This window comes from Hippocampus comes, unplaced genomic scaffold (assembly GCF_001891065.2).
Source record: "Hippocampus comes isolate QL1 unplaced genomic scaffold, H_comes_QL1_v1.1 scaffold7, whole genome shotgun sequence".
Classification (NCBI taxonomy): Eukaryota; Metazoa; Chordata; class Actinopteri; order Syngnathiformes; family Syngnathidae; genus Hippocampus; species Hippocampus comes.
In genome coordinates, this window is record NW_017842060.1 from 3,905,845 (window position 1) to 3,923,546 (window position 17,702).

Below are 17,702 nucleotides of genomic sequence, written 5' to 3' on the forward strand. Positions count from 1 at the left end.
GGTCATTTTAGCGTTAGCATTCGAGCTAACATTACCTTTCCAAGATGTATGTCGTACTCGTGGGAACTTCATGTTGCTGAGTTGAAGAGTCTATAACATCGGTGGAGTAGCATACTAGCCGTAGCATCAGCGCTAATGTTACTTTTTGTTACTAACCCTAACTCCACGTTGCCCAAACTTGGTCTGAAAAAAAAAAATACAATTACAATTTATTTAGCACTTGACAAGACCAAATTGGTTTGAAATGAACGCTACTCACCCGGGCCTTGTCTGATAAAAGCTAGTGATAATGACGCAATTAGTCTCATTGCTCATTTACTCACCCTTAACACGAGGCCCCACCTGACGGCCAAAGTACAAGCACACACGCGCACACACACACACAAACTTACACACACTTGCTCACTGACAAGGCACTATTCAGTGTCTCCACCATGGCGAGGAAAAGGAGCATGGAGCTGGTCAAGGAGAGTGGCTCTTCCCGGGGTCTGAGCACCCTGGAGATATGGCTGATGATCCTCTTCTTGGTCATGACTGGTGTGAGCGTGGCCCTGGTTGTCCTCTACTTTGTCCACAACGAGGAAGACCCTGCGCCTCTTCAAGAGGGTGAGGATGAGCCATTGCCAATGAGGAAAAGCGGCGTAGAATATGGATGGATGCATCGAAAAGTGTAGATCTGACTTCAATGGGAATATTATCGATGTGGGTAAATAAAATTACAAATAAATACATTTTGAAAAATGTTTTTCAAAAAGTGAAAAAAAAATAAAAATACAGCTTTCAAAAATATAATTAATTGTAAGAAAATGACCGATAAAATGACCAATGGAAATGTGAAGGAAAGGCAAAAATTGAGCTTTAAAAAAAAAATCCAATTAGTAATAAAAACAATGAACCATTGAGCCAATACATATAGAAAAATGTGGAAAAGACAGAAATTCTGCTTTGAAAATATACTTCTTGAACATAAAATACAAAAATGTTGAATTTAAACTGGATTTTCTTTTTTTTTAATTGGCAAAGACAGAAATTGAACTTCAAACACCAAATTAAATGGCACATACAAAATAGAAATACAACAGTGGTTAAAATAAATAAAAACCTGACAATACTTAGGTTGTTTAAAATCCCTAGACAGTGGTTGTAATAGCAACACGTGACAAATTCAGCACACCGGGATCAATCTACAGTGCCGAATGCAACAAATGCCTCATTAGTCATCCAAATGAAGCAGCTGGTTTTACGTGTCGAATTCCTTAGTGACAAAAATGTATTCCAGCTGCGTATAGCCCCATGACGCCAAAATCCTACTGCTGCTTCGGGAATAGCATGCCGTGTAATCAATGATGTTACCATAGCGACACCATTGACTTTTAACTAGAAGCAAAGACGCCATTTGTTGTCGTTTCTTTAAGAGTTGTTCCCTTTGACAACAGAAAGATAAAGTGTTCCAGGTTCGAACCATCACGATCATGAAACTCAAAAATTATATGCCGTATAAAATATATAGGCGGCCCGGTGGTCCAGTTGTTAGCATGTCAGCCTCACAGTGCAGAGGTGCAGGGTTCGATTCCACCTTGGGCCTTCCTGTGTGGAGTTTGCATGTTCTCCCCGTGCCTGCGTGGGTTTTCTCCGGGTACTCCGGTTTCCTCCCACATTCCAAAAACATGCATGGCAGGTTAACGGAACACTCTAAATTGTCCCTAGGTGTGATTGTGAGCGCGGATGGTTGTTGGTCTATGTGTGTGCCATGCGATTGGATGGCAACTGGTTCAGGGTGTCCCCCCACATACTGGCATCATGTCTTTGGCAAAGTTCAGAACAACTGGCCCTATGACTGCGTCATCTCCCCAGGGCCGGACTCGGGGTGCGGCGGTCCACAGGAGCTCACGGCAGCGTCGGGCACCTTCACCAGCCGCCACTACCCGAGTAGCTATGACAACGGCAGGAGCTGCTCCTGGCACATTACCGTGGACCCTGATAAGGTGACTCGACACCCGCCGTAGCATCCAATCACAGCGAGAGAAATCACCTTTCCGAGCTCTCACGCCTTTGGAATATGCCACATATGCTCAGTTACGTTTTGTCATCAGAGTGTCTCCATTTTTTTTTTCGTTTCTTAGTTTAATTTTTTTGGGTGATGGATAGTTTTCTCATTTGACTTCTGCGATGGTGAACATTTGTACGGCACACTGAGGGTGACATAAAGGGGGAAAAATGCATTCCCTTGTGAAGTTTGCGAGATAACGTAAAGTTTTTTTAAATTATTATTTTTAAAATTATTATTATTATTTTATTATTATTATTTGCAAGGAATGCTTTTTCTTTATGTGCGTGTATGTACTTCCGGGTCAGTTTGGCTTCTGCAGCCTCTAACGCGTGGCTGTTTGAGAGACGTCATTCAAAATTGCATTATCTCGCTATCTTTGCAAGGGAACGCAAAGTTGTATTTTTTTCTCTTCCATGTCACCTGAGGGGCCCCATTTTTTTTCTCATTTTACTGCTTTGATAATTAGAATGGACAGTTGTGAATGTGTTTTGTTTTTCAATGTTTCATTTCATTGATGATTGACAGTTACTATGTTTCTTCGTGTTAGTTGTACGATAACGGACAGTTAGGACAGTTTTCTGTTTTTCAAGTTCATTTCTTTGATGATAGCCAGTTTTGAAGTTATCTCTTTTTTAATCTTGTTTCTACAGCCATGGCTGGTCAGTATTTTTTTAAGCTTTACTTCCGTGATTATAAGCACTTGTGTTCGCGTTTTTCATTTAATTTCTGCAATGGGTTCTGTCACATTTTCACAGTTTTCATTTCCCATCGCCCCTCATTTGAACCTGGCGCCCAATAAATAAAATGCACTTGACTCGGCTGCTGTCGTCAGAAGTAGACGCCCTCCTTGAAAAGCAGCTTTTCGTTTCAAGTGCTGGCACGGAGGCTCAGCACGTTGCCAGATCGCGAGTCGAGCTTGTTTACCGATTGTCTAATGTGAAGCCAAGCAGTGGAGGACAGCTGGGATGGACGCAAAACAGACAGATGGCTGCCTCTGTGTCCTTCGTCATTCCTTTCCCACAAAAAAAAAAAAACAAGGGGAGGAAAAAGGCCACAGAAAAAAACTTTCATGCACCAATGCCTCCTCGCCAAGCTTCACACTCTTGTAGCCTTAACAAAGTTGTACACTTGGCAACATCTCATTTGCCCCACCCCCCCCACTCAATAAAAAGATGAATGAGATGATGAAACATTTGTTTTGGTCGCAGGTAATCTCACTGTGGTTTGAAGAGTTTGCCTTGGAGGACACCAACTTGTGCACCGCAGACTTCATCACGTTGCGAGATTCCCTGGGAGTTATCGGTCAGTCGGACACCGGAGACAGTTTGAAACCGTAGACGGCCGCTGATGATTTTTGGTGGCGTTGGCAGGCAAATACTGCGGCTACAGCAAACCGCTGCCTCTCGTGTCTCTGACCAACCGCCTGACCGTCTACTTCGACACCAACGACAGAAAAACAGACCAAGGATTCAAGGCTCGTTACGAGGCCGTGTCTCCGGAGCGCACATCGGGTAAGATGGCGCCACGTATGATTGACCTAGAAAATGGAGTGTCGCCGGCTGAAGGTGAAGGGGAATTGGGTGAGAGGAATAGGAGAAGGCGATTTTGTGTGTGTGTGTGTGTGTGTGTGTGTGTGTGTGTGTGTGTGTTAGAATAGCGGATGAAATTAGGAATAATGATGATGATTCTCCCTTGGAAATAAAGCATCTTCTGTCATTGCCACCAGAAATAGCCGGAGCTGGTGGCGCTCTTCATGGTGACCGGGGGGATCTGCTGACCCCTGGCTTTCCTGAGCAAAACTACCCCAATGGCGCGCTGTACCAGGTAACACAGAAGCAAAAGTGGCCTTGGGATTTTTTTTTTTTTAACTCAACTGTAGATGGTTCAAGCATTTAATTCAAGGGGGTGTGTTTTCTACAAGGATGGGGGGAAAAAAGCTTTTTTTAGGTGTGTGTGTGGGGGGGGGGGGTAAAGGGGGAGATCCTGACATCAATACTTGTTCGACACTCCAAGTCAAGTTCAAAAAAAAATTTGACTTAAGCATCAATTTCAAAGATCGACACAGACTTTGGTGAATGTTTCTATCAAATTTTAACACATCAGCAATTGTGGTTTGATTGAGACATTTTGGATGAATTCTGAGTACTGGTAATTAGTCATTTATTTTTTTTATTCATTTATGCGAACGCTAGCTAACGTGGACAAAGCATTCTCATTAAACTTTGCTCATCATTTAGTGGATTCTCGATGGAAGAGGAAGCTCAAAACAACTCGGCTCCGCAAGGTCATATGTTGATCAAACGCCTACTTGCCGATTTGCAAAAACACCCCCTGATCAGAAGCGATTGTCTGAGACAGATGGTTAAACCTAAATTGTGAGTGTTTTGTTTTGTTTTTTTTGGCTGTGCCATCTGTCAAACTTTGGTCATCGTTTCGATGATTTGCTACATAAAAGGAAATGCACTAACTCGACTCCACAAAGTCGGAACGAACTTAATAACGTCATTACGTCAAATCACAGACGTTACTCAAACATCGACGCAGGGCTGGAGTGAAAAACGGTTTCGATTGATAGTGACACGTGTCATTCACTTTGTAAAATGACAAGAGACATGAAATCATGCCCTCTCAAACTGAGCCGTACACTATCAAATCAAATCGGAATCCTGCTGAGACGAACCCGTATCGTTCCACTTTAAAATAAATCGGCCTTAAATCGTATCGCACCACATTCATCACAATATGTACCGAATCGTTTTTTTGGTCGAGAGATGCTTGACACCACTACAATGAATCTGGGCCCATTTGGAGTCCTAATTGCTTACCAAAAAAGCTGCAACTTTGAAAATTACGAAAAAGATGATCTGCTAACATGTTCACAACATCTTTCATGAAAAATTTGCATTTTCTCTTGTTTGATGTGCGGTCTCCCCACGATGGTGTGTGTTTGTGTTCATTTAAAAAGTGGACAATCACCGTGCCCGCTGGCGAGCGGGTTCGACTGACATTCACCTCCTTCGACCTGGTACCGGAGGTGTGCGGAGACTTTGTGCAGGTCTACGATGGCTCTTTATCATTAGGTGAAGAGTTCAATCATAAAATACTTGGCTAATGAACTCTATTTCGAAAAGACGTCTTCATATTTACTTGTTCATCGGAAGGTAAATTTTGCGGGGGAGCCTTGCCCAAGCCGGTGGAGTCCAGTACCAACACCATGATGGTGCGCTTCAAATCGGACAGCAGCAAGAGCTCCAGAGGTTTCAGTGCCACCTATACAAAGTCCAGCCTCCCACCTATTGTGATCCCCACCACCATAAAGCCAACAACCACGTCCAAACCCACCACTCAGACACTCCCGCCTACAACCACATCTACCGGTAAACTACTGACTGTTCAACGTTTTTGTAATTTGTTCAGTCCATTGATTCATTGGTCAGAGTAAAACTCGCAAAACAAGCCTTTGGTGGACTTCAGACATGAAGTGCCACTCCTCCCGCACCAGGAGAGGAAAAGAAATCCTGGAGCAGGACCTGACATTAATATATTTAACACAGTAATCAACATTTCTGGCGAGTATGATTCAAATATCTTTTTTTTTTTTTTGTTGTTTTTTTTTGTAGTCGTTAAGTATTATTTATAAATATAAATATTTATTCTGACCTGCCCCAGATGTCGGTGTCACAGTTGAATTCGAGGCTATCAGCGAAAATTGCCATGTAATGGTAGTAAGGCATCGCTTTTTCTAAACCAAGCTCAACTCACTTCAACATAGTTCTTTGATCCACCGTATGAAAATTTCAAATGACAATGATGCGACTTTTGTGTTGTTTTTTTTTTTTCCAGGCGGTCCGGTTATTATCAGCGGGCGCAAGGGGGTCATCCAGTCCGAGGGCTTCCCCAATCCGTATCCCGCACACCAGAATGTCTCCTGGAGGATAAGCGTACCCAAAGGGTTTCTGGTGAAGCTGCACATCGTTGAGTTAGCCATCACGGGAGAAACGGGGCAATGCAAGGAAGACAAGTTGGTCGTATCGGATGCTTACAGCACATTAGGTGATGTCAAGAATAATGTCCAATTGATTCTTAGCATTTAGATTAATTTTACTTATAAAACGTCAGAAAACATGTGTCAGATGTTAGTGTACAATGTATTTTTTGGGGTTTTTTTTTACACTGTAGGTACAATTTGGGACAATTTTGTAGTTTTGGCGCAATCCTGCTGGCTAGCCAACAAAGACACTAACTAAGGAACTAACCTGTCAATGAAAGATGGCAAGAAGGTTACTGGCTGAAACTACTCCTGAAGCTAACTAGTAAACTAACTAGCGACGGAGTGTACAGAGGATGAAGAAACTGACCATCAAACAAATGAATTGAGAAAGGACTAATTAAGAAAATAACTAGCAAACTCATTAATAAGCTAACAAGCTAACAAAGGAGAGTAACCTTCCAAGGTCATGACGTTTTATTTTTTTCACACACTTAACTTTAATTTCTTACGCTAAGAAAAGGTACCAACGTTTTGTCAGAATTAAAACTGGGTCTGTGGGTTTTGGCGCGCTGATTGGACGTTGCTACCGTCAGCTACGAGGTTAGTTAAATTACCGATTGATTAGTCGCTCTTAGTTTGAATGTTGTGTAGTGCTCGTTCAGTCATTTAATGCAAGTTTAGTGACTGTAACATTGTCATTCGCAATTGTTTTTCAATGCATACACTGCAGTTGTACGAATGACGTTTGACGTCAAGACAGGGACAAACCAATTGAGAAAAGGGGACATTTGGACACAATTGTAATATGTCTGTAAATTCACTATTTAATAGGCAGGTTTGCTTCAACAACACGCCAGAATTCTGTCAATAACGTTTAAAAACGCATGAAAAAATTTAAAGGGGAAGTCAATCCCCAATTTGTTTTTTTTTGTTACAATTTGTTCCATGCAGCCGGACTATTCCAAACACTGTATTCTGATTAATATTGCATTTGTGGAATAGGAATTAAGTTGGAAAAATCCCCCTGTCTGTGTCCATCTCAGGGGATGGCCATTTTGCAGCTAATTAAACTAATGAAAAAAAATTCTTCCAAAACAACCTAACGAACTGACGAAAATATTCCTCTCCACAGTATCGACTTAGCTGCCCTCACTCTCCGTTTGGTAAAACGTGTCCTCTTACAGAGTGTACTTTGAAATCTTGTCACAATGCTATCAGATTGTAGATACAGATTGAAGATATTTCCCTGAAGTGAGCCTCTTTAACTTTGAAATGAGGATTCCTGATGTAGTGGATATGATAATGGAATAGTATCAGGGTCCACACACACACACACACACACACACACACACACACACACACACACACACACACACACACACACACACACACACACACACACACACACACACACACTCAGAGTCCCATAACAATGATCTGAATGATAAACGGTGTCCTCTGAATGTCCGTCTAATGGTCTCCATGTCAATTTCCAGGCACGCACTGTGGCTACATCCGTCCTCCAGTTGTGGTGGCCGCCACGGACACTCTGTCTGTCTCCTTCTCAACTGACAGTCGCCTCAGTGACAGGGGCTTCTCTGCCAAGTGGGAGGCCGCGTACCCCGAGGATATTGCGGGTACGCACACGTACATTGAGTAGTGTCTCATCAAGCCTCCTGTGCCACACTTAGACCAAAGCGATTACAAAAGCGAGCGTGAACTTTGTCACGTTGAGCCTCCACGAGCACAAAAAAAAAAATCATTGATGAAAAAAAGATATTTTATGACTTGCTTGATAAGGAAACAAGGTTGTGCACGGGCATGATGGAGATATAATTTATATTGTGCGTTGAGAGATAATATATTGCGCCTAAAACTAACAATAATCCTTGTTGTAAGTGCATTAAAAGCGGTAGAAGTCTTAGACACACTATATATATATATAATATGTGTGTGTGTATCTATGCATAGAATTATAAACAAATAATATAATCACATAAACATAATTACTTTAAATAAAATGTGATCAAATATTTATAATATATTTATATATTTTACTACACATGAATAGAATAAAATAAAAAATAAAAATCTTTTAGCAGTGTATTTTGTATGTACCGCGTTTGAGTATGTGACCTTGATTTTTTTTCTTCAGAAATCCAGGGATGCGGCTTATCATCAAAGGAAGACACTGGGGTGATGAAGTCTCCCAACTGGCCAATGAACTACAAGGCCAACGCCGAGTGCATGTGGAGCATCGCGGCGCCACTTGGCAAGAAAATCACCCTGACCTTCACTCACTTTGACCTCGAGCCCAGAGACTTGCTGTCGTTCAAGTGCTTCGACAACGTTGTGGTGTACGACATTAACGGCTTGACCAACGCTTTGAATCAGAAGCATGGTGGGTACTTGCGACACGCAGCCACCATCTCACGAACAATTGAAATTACTCTCGGAATCCATCTTAGGACCATTTTGTGGCACCAAGATCCCTCGAACCATCCAGACCAAAGGAAATAGGCTGGTGGTGCGCTTCCATTCAGACTTGTTCGCAGAGGCCAAAGGTTTCAGAGCCTACTGGACTACAAATCCCAGCCTGCCTGCACCGACCGAGCCACCTGTTCCACCGAATCCTTGGGACGGCATCAACATAGGTGAAGTATTGCAATGAAAGTTTGAACTTGAGGGGGTTTGGCGTCGGAGAAAGTGGGATTTTTTTTATATGTATGTTGATCGACCTTGCATAACCGAATGAGCCAATATTGCACAACACACATAATAATTAACTATTACGAGCTGAGTCTCGGCTGAGACATAGGGCCCTGGTGGGCACGGTGGCAACAAGTCCCGTTGGGTTGGGAGCCTTTTCCCAGCCCTGCTACGAGAAGGCACGTGGCAAGAACAAATGCCAGCTAGTTCCTAAAGGAAGTGAGCGCATGGGGTTGAGGAGGAACGGACCAGCATGTTGTAAGTGCATTAAAAGCGGTAGAAGTCTTAGACACACTATATATATATATATAATATGTGTGTGTGTATCTATGCATAGAATTATAAACAAATAATATAATCACATAAACATAATTACTTTAAATAAAATGTGATCAAATATTTATAATATATTTATATATTTTACTACACATGAATAGAATAAAATAAAAAATAAAAATCTTTTAGCAGTGTATTTTGTATGTACCGCGTTTGAGTATGTGACCTTGATTTTTTTTCTTCAGAAATCCAGGGATGCGGCTTATCATCAAAGGAAGACACTGGGGTGATGAAGTCTCCCAACTGGCCAATGAACTACAAGGCCAACGCCGAGTGCATGTGGAGCATCGCGGCGCCACTTGGCAAGAAAATCACCCTGACCTTCACTCACTTTGACCTCGAGCCCAGAGACTTGCTGTCGTTCAAGTGCTTCGACAACGTTGTGGTGTACGACATTAACGGCTTGACCAACGCTTTGAATCAGAAGCATGGTGGGTACTTGCGACACGCAGCCACCATCTCACGAACAATTGAAATTACTCTCGGAATCCATCTTAGGACCATTTTGTGGCACCAAGATCCCTCGAACCATCCAGACCAAAGGAAATAGGCTGGTGGTGCGCTTCCATTCAGACTTGTTCGCAGAGGCCAAAGGTTTCAGAGCCTACTGGACTACAAATCCCAGCCTGCCTGCACCGACCGAGCCACCTGTTCCACCGAATCCTTGGGACGGCATCAACATAGGTGAAGTATTGCAATGAAAGTTTGAACTTGAGGGGGTTTGGCGTCGGAGAAAGTGGGATTTTTTTTATATGTATGTTGATCGACCTTGCATAACCGAATGAGCCAATATTGCACAACACACATAATAATTAACTATTACGAGCTGAGTCTCGGCTGAGACATAGGGCCCTGGTGGGCACGGTGGCAACAAGTCCCGTTGGGTTGGGAGCCTTTTCCCAGCCCTGCTACGAGAAGGCACGTGGCAAGAACAAATGCCAGCTAGTTCCTAAAGGAAGTGAGCGCATGGGGTTGAGGAGGAACGGACCAGCAGGATGGTGAGCATGCAGCAGCAGGGAGCAGAGACAAGGTGCAAGGGTGCACTGGAAAGGAAGGTGACCTGGTCTGAGATCAGGCAGGCAGAACCTCGGCGCATTAAGTTCATGGTTCAAGCTGTCTGTGACGTCCTACCCAGCCCAGCCAATCGCCATCTCTGGGGCATGAATGACTCTCCAGCCTGTGCGCTGTGCTTGCTCCAGGAAAGGCTCGCTGGAGCAGGTCACCTTTGTTCCAACAAATGGACTAATACTGTGTTTCTGGTCCTCTTGCAGACTGGCCCAGCACATGCGGCAAACCAGCCATCCCTCCCGCTATTATGTCCCGCATTGTGAACGGAGAACCAGCCAGGCCGCACTCGTGGCCCTGGCAGGTGTCTATGCAGGTGGGAGATGACCCCCTTAACCCCCAACCCCTTTACCAGTATTTGTCTCTGACATATGGTGGTCTTTACTGTCAGGTATGGCCATCCAGTCAACCGGAACCAACTTTCTTCCACACGTGTGGCGGCACTCTTATTCATAAGAATTGGGTACTCACGGCTGCTCACTGCTTCATCAAGTAAGTCTGTCAGTATTATTGAGTAATAGCTCTGATAATAAGTCCCGTTAAGAATTTTTCCCGCTGTACGGCAAGTCATACGTGACTCATCCATTCATTCATTTGGGGAAAAAAATCATGCGTAAAGTGATCGGCCATCTTGTTGTCATGATTCAGTTTGGGACCAACAGGTGGCACTGTAGGGCTCTCCCTGCAGCTGCACACCTGTTGGTCGTTATGTAATTAGTGCTTTAAAAGGACTCCCAGCTCGAGCACTCATTATCGGGTCATTGTTGCTGTTCGTTTGTTACTGTCATGTTTGTTCCGGTCATGTTGCAGTTCTAGTTTTTGAGCTTCAGTTATGGTTTTGTTTGATACTTTGGATTCGTTTAGTTGTTCGGACTTTGTTTTGGATTTAGTTTACTCTGTGTTTTATTAAATACAATATGTCAAGTTCACCCTGCTCCTCCCCACTGCCTGCTTTTTGGGCTGCACCACTACCTCGCAACGTGACACTTGTGGCATCTTACTGACAAAGAACTATTTTTAACGCGAGTTGAGGAGCTTCATTTCAGCAAAGGTTGTGCTTGCCCTCATCTGGAGGCAAACCTTTTTTGGTGGGGTGTCACTTATTATTTTTATTACTATTTTAAAAATGCAATTGATGACATAAAAAGGCCGACGTTTACATGAAACCTCTACATTTGAATGAAAAGGAGCACAGAGAAGTATACGTCTTGTATTTGGAATGGAAATACAAATCGAATTTTGTCAATTGATTTCACAGTTTTAACCAAGAGACATTAAAAAAAAAAAAAACAATGATCAACAGAGGGAGACAGAGCGAAAGGCCTGACTGGTCGGTCACCAGGTGGCGCCCCAATTTTCTTAGATGAAAGGGACAAACAAAAAAGAGGAGGAAGGGGAAGAAAACAAGACCCAAACTGTGCTCCTATTAGTAGGGGGCACAGCGTGAGGTCTGGAAAAAAAAAAGCCACAATGAATAGAAGACATAATTACATCAACATTTTTCAATCACAATTTTCCCTCCCTTTCCATTTTAAATTGAATTTTTCCTCCTGTCCAGCTACGCGAACGAGCTGCACCGCTGGCAAATGTGCCTGGGCAAGCACAACTTGACCTTCACAGAGCCCAGCGAGCGCTGCTTGGGTGTGAGGGGCATCTACCGGCACGAGGGCTTCAGGTACCCCACCGTGCCAACCGTAGAGTTCGACATCGCCCTGGTCAGGCTGGACGGAGAAGCTGAAATTGGGGACGAGGTCTCTTATGCCTGCCTCCCCGACCCAGAGGAGGTGCTACCCGAGGGAAAGAACTGCTACGCCACCGGCTGGGGGGATGAGACAGGTCCGTTGGCATCTGTTCTGACTTGACTATTGCCCAGTAGGCTTCCGTTCCGCAACGTCTTCGATAATGGTTGAGAAAACTGCTGGATGATGCTGGATGGTTATTGGCAGATGAACGAACTTTTCCCTCTTCTGTCGTCTTTAGGGGATTCCATGAATGCCAAAGTGGCAGAGGCTCTCAACCAGGTGGCCCTACCAGTGGTACCGTACAACACATGCAAGCGGATGGACTACTGGTGGTTCCAAGTGAAGCCTTCCATGATCTGCTGCGGTTACACGTTGCCCGACGAGCTCAAGTCCGTCTGTCAGGTAAAAACAACGAACAAGCGATGGATGGCCAAGTGTTTCCCCGCTGTGACATTTCTTGGATTTTACCGACACAGGGAGACTCCGGCGGTCCTCTGGTGTGCCAGGATCATCCTGACAGTCCCTGGGAAGTGCATGGAATCACCAGCTTCGGTCCCATCGGGTGCATCATGAACAAGAAGCCCTCGGTGTTCACCCGTTCATCTGCCTACCTTCCCTGGATCAGCAATGTTATACGCAGGGACATCTACGAGCAACACAGTAGGCTTCATCCTTGAGCTTCTTGTTTAGCGAAGAGGGCGGAAGTATACACATTCTTCTTAACCCTGCAGGCTGTGTGCTGGACATTTGAGCCCACACCACTTCCTTTTTGTGCCATTTTGCTGTTTTGTTTTTATTTTTCATACATCAATGATTTGTTTGTACCGTTTACATCAAATTGTATCTTTTGCTTCTTTTGTTGCCACTTTTGGCCAAATTGAACACCATGAAAAATTGTCTTTAATTCCTTCTTATATCCTGGTTGAATTGAGAAAGGTGCCGTCTGTAACTTTTCATTCCACTCTCATTTTAATATATATATATTTTTTTATATTTCCACCTGATTACAGCCAAACAAATCAGTCTTGTAGCTAGCAACAGCAACCAATCTCCTAAATAAGGCCATCAAGTAAAGTACAGCTACCTGGAAAATGTACTTGAGTACAGATGACTTCCCTTCTGCTTGATTTTCACCATCCATCCTCCCCATGTAGCATCCGGCTGCGGCGGAGCAAAGGACTTGACGGGCACAGGCGGCACGTTGTCATCCATGGGCTTCCCAGGCAGCTACAGCAACAAGGCCCGATGCCAATGGAACATCCATGTGCCAGCTGGCAAACTGGTGCACCTTCACTTCAGCAACTTCTCTTTGGAGGAGAGTCCAATGTGCTTGAGCGACAAAGTCAGCATTTTGGACGGAACAGGAAGTCTGGGTATGGAAATGTGATTTTTATTTATTTAATTTTTCAATGTATTTACTATTTTGATGTGTTTTCACAAATGTCTTTTTTATGCTACAGTATTTGTTTAATGACAGCTTGTGCATGTCCCTTCCTTTTCTTCCCTGTCAGGCACCTACTGTAGTCACAAGCCACCCATGGACCTGGTGAGCGACGGGAACTCACTTCACATCAGCTTCTCGTCTAACGACAAAGTGGTGGACACCGGCTTTGCGGCCACCTGGAAGGCGGTCGACCCTTTGGAAGGTAAAACCTTTCCTTTGACTTAAACTGCAGATCAGCATCATAACATATGACGATTGGTGTACCAATAAAACAAACATTGTAAACCATCCATTCAGATTCTCTGAAGTGTGGTCAGAGTACCAATAGTGGTATGCAGGCTCCCTCTAGTGGTACATAAAAGAATCACTGAATTAAATTTAGCCACCTTAAATTGTTTCATTTATTTTGTCCCTCTAGTATATGTTTGTCAATTGCAGTTTGATTTAACTTTTAAATACAGTGCAAAACACGCATTCAATCTTGGAGAACTTTGTTTTTAGAACCATTTATCTTTTAACATGTTTTATTTAACCTGTGTCATCTACAATACATGTTAATAGAATCATTATTTCACTACGTCTTTTCTCATCACACGCTGAATAGTCAAGTACAGTGTAAATGTCCAAACTGCGTCATGTTACAGTGGCTTGCAATGATAAATATAATTTTAGAATAAACCCTTTTGCATCATTTCTAATAATGAAGACTTAGGCCTACTACAGATCTTATTTTAATGTTGGTCATTATGCTGGGACTTCAGCTACCATAAGCAACTTTTGAGGTGGTACTTGTTGTACAAAGTAAAACGTTTGAGAATATCTACAGTAAAACATTTACTGGGGTACATACATGCGGTAGTGATGTTTAAATGTGATTCGGATTATTAGAGGAGGCATTGGGGAAAATGCCCCCTTGGACTAAAAAAAATTTGAGAACCCGAGGTCTAAGGATTTCCTCTCAACTATGACTTGATTACATTACAGCTCCTTGCGGGGGAACGTTCATCAGTCCGCAGGGTGAACTCACCAGTCCTGACTGGCCAAAAGACTATCCCGCCCAGGCAGTGTGCACATGGAGGATCCGGGTCCCCACCGCCAAAAGCATCCATGTGGTCTTCACGCACTTTGAGCTGCAGGCCGTCAACCTGCTGGGCAACTGTGTGGACTATGTGGAGGTCTTCAGCGGTGGGAATATGACGTCACAAGGTGGGTTACATGTTGATATACATAAGACAAACGCCACGACTACACTTTTATAGTCTTTGAGAAATCTTTTTGAAGGAACTGCCACATTTACAGTACTGAAAAGTTCATTCGTATTTTAAAATGATTCCCAGTTGCAGATCACTGTCAAAGGAAACATAAAACTAGGAGATGTGTGTTTTCCACAGGTCGTTTCTGCGGCTTTGCTCCGCCGCCCAAACTGAACGTGCCGGGCGACACGGCGGTCATCCGCTTCTTGAGCAACAGCGCCAACCGGCAGCAGGGTTTCCGCGGCTATTGGACCACTGACGCCGGCGTCGTCCCGACTCTACCCCCGCCCACACCCAACCCGTGGGACAACATCACCATCAGTGAGTTGGGAAACGTAACGTGCCTCATTTAAAGTTAAGATTAGTTAAGTACCTGGAAGTGAGACTTGAGTGAAACTACCCATGTCTTGACAGAAAATAAATTTGGTAGAAGTTAAAGTTACCAGAGTAAAAGTTTGAAAAGACTTGCTTTACATAAAGTAATTTTCTGACATTAAATGAGTATTGCAAGTAAAAGGAAAAGTATTTTTAAAACGTGAGTGATTTGAATTATTTTATCTCTTTCTTTTGTTTTCATTTTCTTTTCATTCATTTAATTTACTTCGTTTTAGTTAAATATCTACGTGTTGGCGAATGAGCAAAGTTGGCTATCACAAGTTAGCATTGCTGCCACATGCCTAAATGAGCTCATGCTAACTTAAAGTACATTCTTCCGCTCTATCCTTTGCAATTGAGTCATTACGTCAGCGAGCAATTTCTTGGTGATTTTATTTTGTAGTGACGATCACCCAAGATGCTTACGGGAAATATGTGGTAGCACATGAATGTAGCAAAGTAAAAGCAAACATTGCATATTTAATACGTGAGCTATCTCGCACCAGGCTGGCCAGAGGATTGCGGGAATCCGGCAGTGGCCCCCAATACGGGCGCGGCAAAGGTTGTAAATGGAGAAGAAGCAGTACCTCACTCCTGGCCTTGGCAAGTCTCCATGCAGGTAACAAGGTCCAGCTGCGGAATGTATAGAAGTGAAGCATTAAATCATGATGCGCAAACAGTTTAATTATTTTTGATTATATTTCATGATGTTATTACTCTGTTTTTGTAAAGTATATTATTGTAGAGGGCTATTTTCCTTACAACTGCAAATGTTGTGTCTGCGCGATATAAATAAAGATGTATTGTATGATATAAAAAAAAAAACAAATACATTTTTTGGGGGGGGAGACAAAATAATGCTTTGTCACCATCGTGTGGCATTTACATGCAATTATAAACTATTTTTGGGGTGTGTCATTTATTCACAGATTTTTGTTATTTGCAGCAGGCCTGGGTTTCTATTCCCTGCAAATTTGCGACAAAAAATACAATTAAAATACCTGTATGGACATATATTGTTTCCTCCGCAGGCTTCGCCGATGTCTCCCATCCCTTACATGCACGGCTGTGGAGGTTCATTGATCCACGAGGAATGGATCCTAACAGCTGCCCACTGTTTCATGGCGTAAAATGACTACAAGACATGATGACTTTTTTTTTGTCCTCGCAAAAGTACAGTATCACTCTCAAATGTTCTCTCTCACCTTCCAGCCCCCTCAACCAAATCTCGCTCTGGCGCATGTGCCTGGGGAAGCATCACATGAACTCCTCCAGAGACGTCCCGTCGGCGGAGGCGTGCTACAAGGTGGACGGCATCATCCGCCACGAGGACTTCATCTACGAGGAGGACCCGAGTGACATCACCCATGACATCGCCCTGGTGCATCTGGCCACACCCGTCAACATAACACGGGAGATCAGCCCTGTTTGTCTCCCTCGGCCCGGCGTGGTGGTGGAGGCAGGGACCCGCTGCTTTGTCACTGGTTGGGGGGATGAGAAAGGTGATTTATTCTTTTTCTGTGTGACAGGTACCGACACAGTTGATGGGGCAATTTTCAGCAATAGTTTCAGACATAGTTTCAACATGAGCAGACCCTCCTGCCCCCTAAATATTTTTAATTGACAAGACAAATAGTTTTTGTAACACAAATTATGATTCCCAAAACGCTTCAATATAATTTCAAACTCCCAGCATCGTGTGAAAAAAATGAGAGTACAGCTCATCAGACCGTGTAGGAACTCAGGACGCGAACAGAAACCCAACTCACAGCACAGCGGAACAATGCATGCAGCCCAACGTGGAATTTTTACCTTCTTTATTGATTTGTAGGGAACATCGTCCCCAAAGTGTCTGAAAAACTCAACCAGGCTGCACTACCTGTGGTGGATTTCGAGACCTGCAGCAAGCCTGCCTACTGGTGGGACACGTTGCGGCCCTCGATGATCTGCGCCGGATACGAGTCCCCGGATGAGCTCAAGTCGGCATGCCAGGTGAGAGGACATGGCTGTCGGCATTTTTACGTCTCACTGTTTTGTACAAATGGCACAGATGGGAATGGGGGCATTAAGTGGACTTACTGATGGGTCACTGTGGGAAAGAGGCTCAGATGAGCTATTTAGTATACATTTTGGAACATTAATCGGTATATTTCTGGACTTGTGTGCTGTCCTCTCACAACTGGTGTTTATGTAATGTCTTGTTTTGTTTGTGATCATTCATCCAAAATACCTCCGTGTGTGTGCTGAATCGCACACAAAGACCAAAATAGGGGCATTGTAATATTCTTGGCTTCAGCTCCATCCAAGTCTCTCTTTTCACCCCGCAGGGCGACTCTGGGGGCCCCTTTGCATGCAGGGCCGGCGGCGGGGCCAATGCCACCTGGGAGGTGCACGGCGTGGTCAGTTTCGGACCCCAGGGATGCATCAGGGACAAGAAGCCATCAGTGTTCACGCGCGTTTCTGCCTTTAGCCACTGGATCCATGACAACATCAGGAAGTTCATGTACGAACGGGACAATTAAGATACGGTGGTACCTTGACTTACAAGTTTAATTTGTTCCGTGAACAAGCATGCAACTTCAATCAGTTGTATCAAAAATGAAAGAGAGCACTCTAGAGTCTTGTAGTGTATAAAAACATACATTAATAAAGTAATCGAACAAAATGTAAAGAATTTATTTTTTGGGGCGTCATGATTTCATGCTTTAATTCAATGGACGTTGTTCTGGGACCTTCA

At 43.7% G+C, this 17,702-nt stretch overlaps 1 protein-coding gene and 1 long non-coding RNA gene across 2 annotated transcripts; one reads left to right on the forward strand and one right to left on the reverse strand.

Moving 5' to 3' along the window:
• The first annotated feature begins 373 nt into the window (after positions 1-373).
• LOC109511210 (ovochymase-2) lies at positions 374-17,579 on the forward strand. Its single transcript, XM_019862085.1, has 25 exons — positions 374-606; positions 1,855-1,985; positions 3,259-3,352; positions 3,421-3,561; positions 3,777-3,874; positions 5,016-5,130; positions 5,212-5,427; positions 5,894-6,103; positions 7,538-7,678; positions 8,197-8,442; positions 8,510-8,695; positions 10,358-10,467; positions 10,543-10,643; positions 11,710-11,987; positions 12,132-12,295; positions 12,370-12,553; positions 13,048-13,266; positions 13,405-13,539; positions 14,322-14,543; positions 14,729-14,911; positions 15,472-15,584; positions 15,997-16,091; positions 16,178-16,467; positions 16,797-16,957; positions 17,293-17,579. The coding sequence occupies exons 1-25, from the start codon at positions 435-437 to the stop codon at positions 17,485-17,487; spliced, it is 4,200 nt and encodes a 1,399-aa protein (XP_019717644.1). The 5' UTR covers positions 374-434; the 3' UTR covers positions 17,488-17,579.
• On the reverse strand, positions 15,546-16,240 carry LOC109511217 (uncharacterized). Its single transcript, XR_002167271.1, has 3 exons — positions 16,171-16,240; positions 15,967-16,100; positions 15,546-15,598 (listed from the first exon to the last, which is right to left on the reverse strand). It is a non-coding gene; the product is annotated as an uncharacterized LOC109511217 (long non-coding RNA).
• Positions 17,580-17,702: the final 123 nt, after the last annotated feature.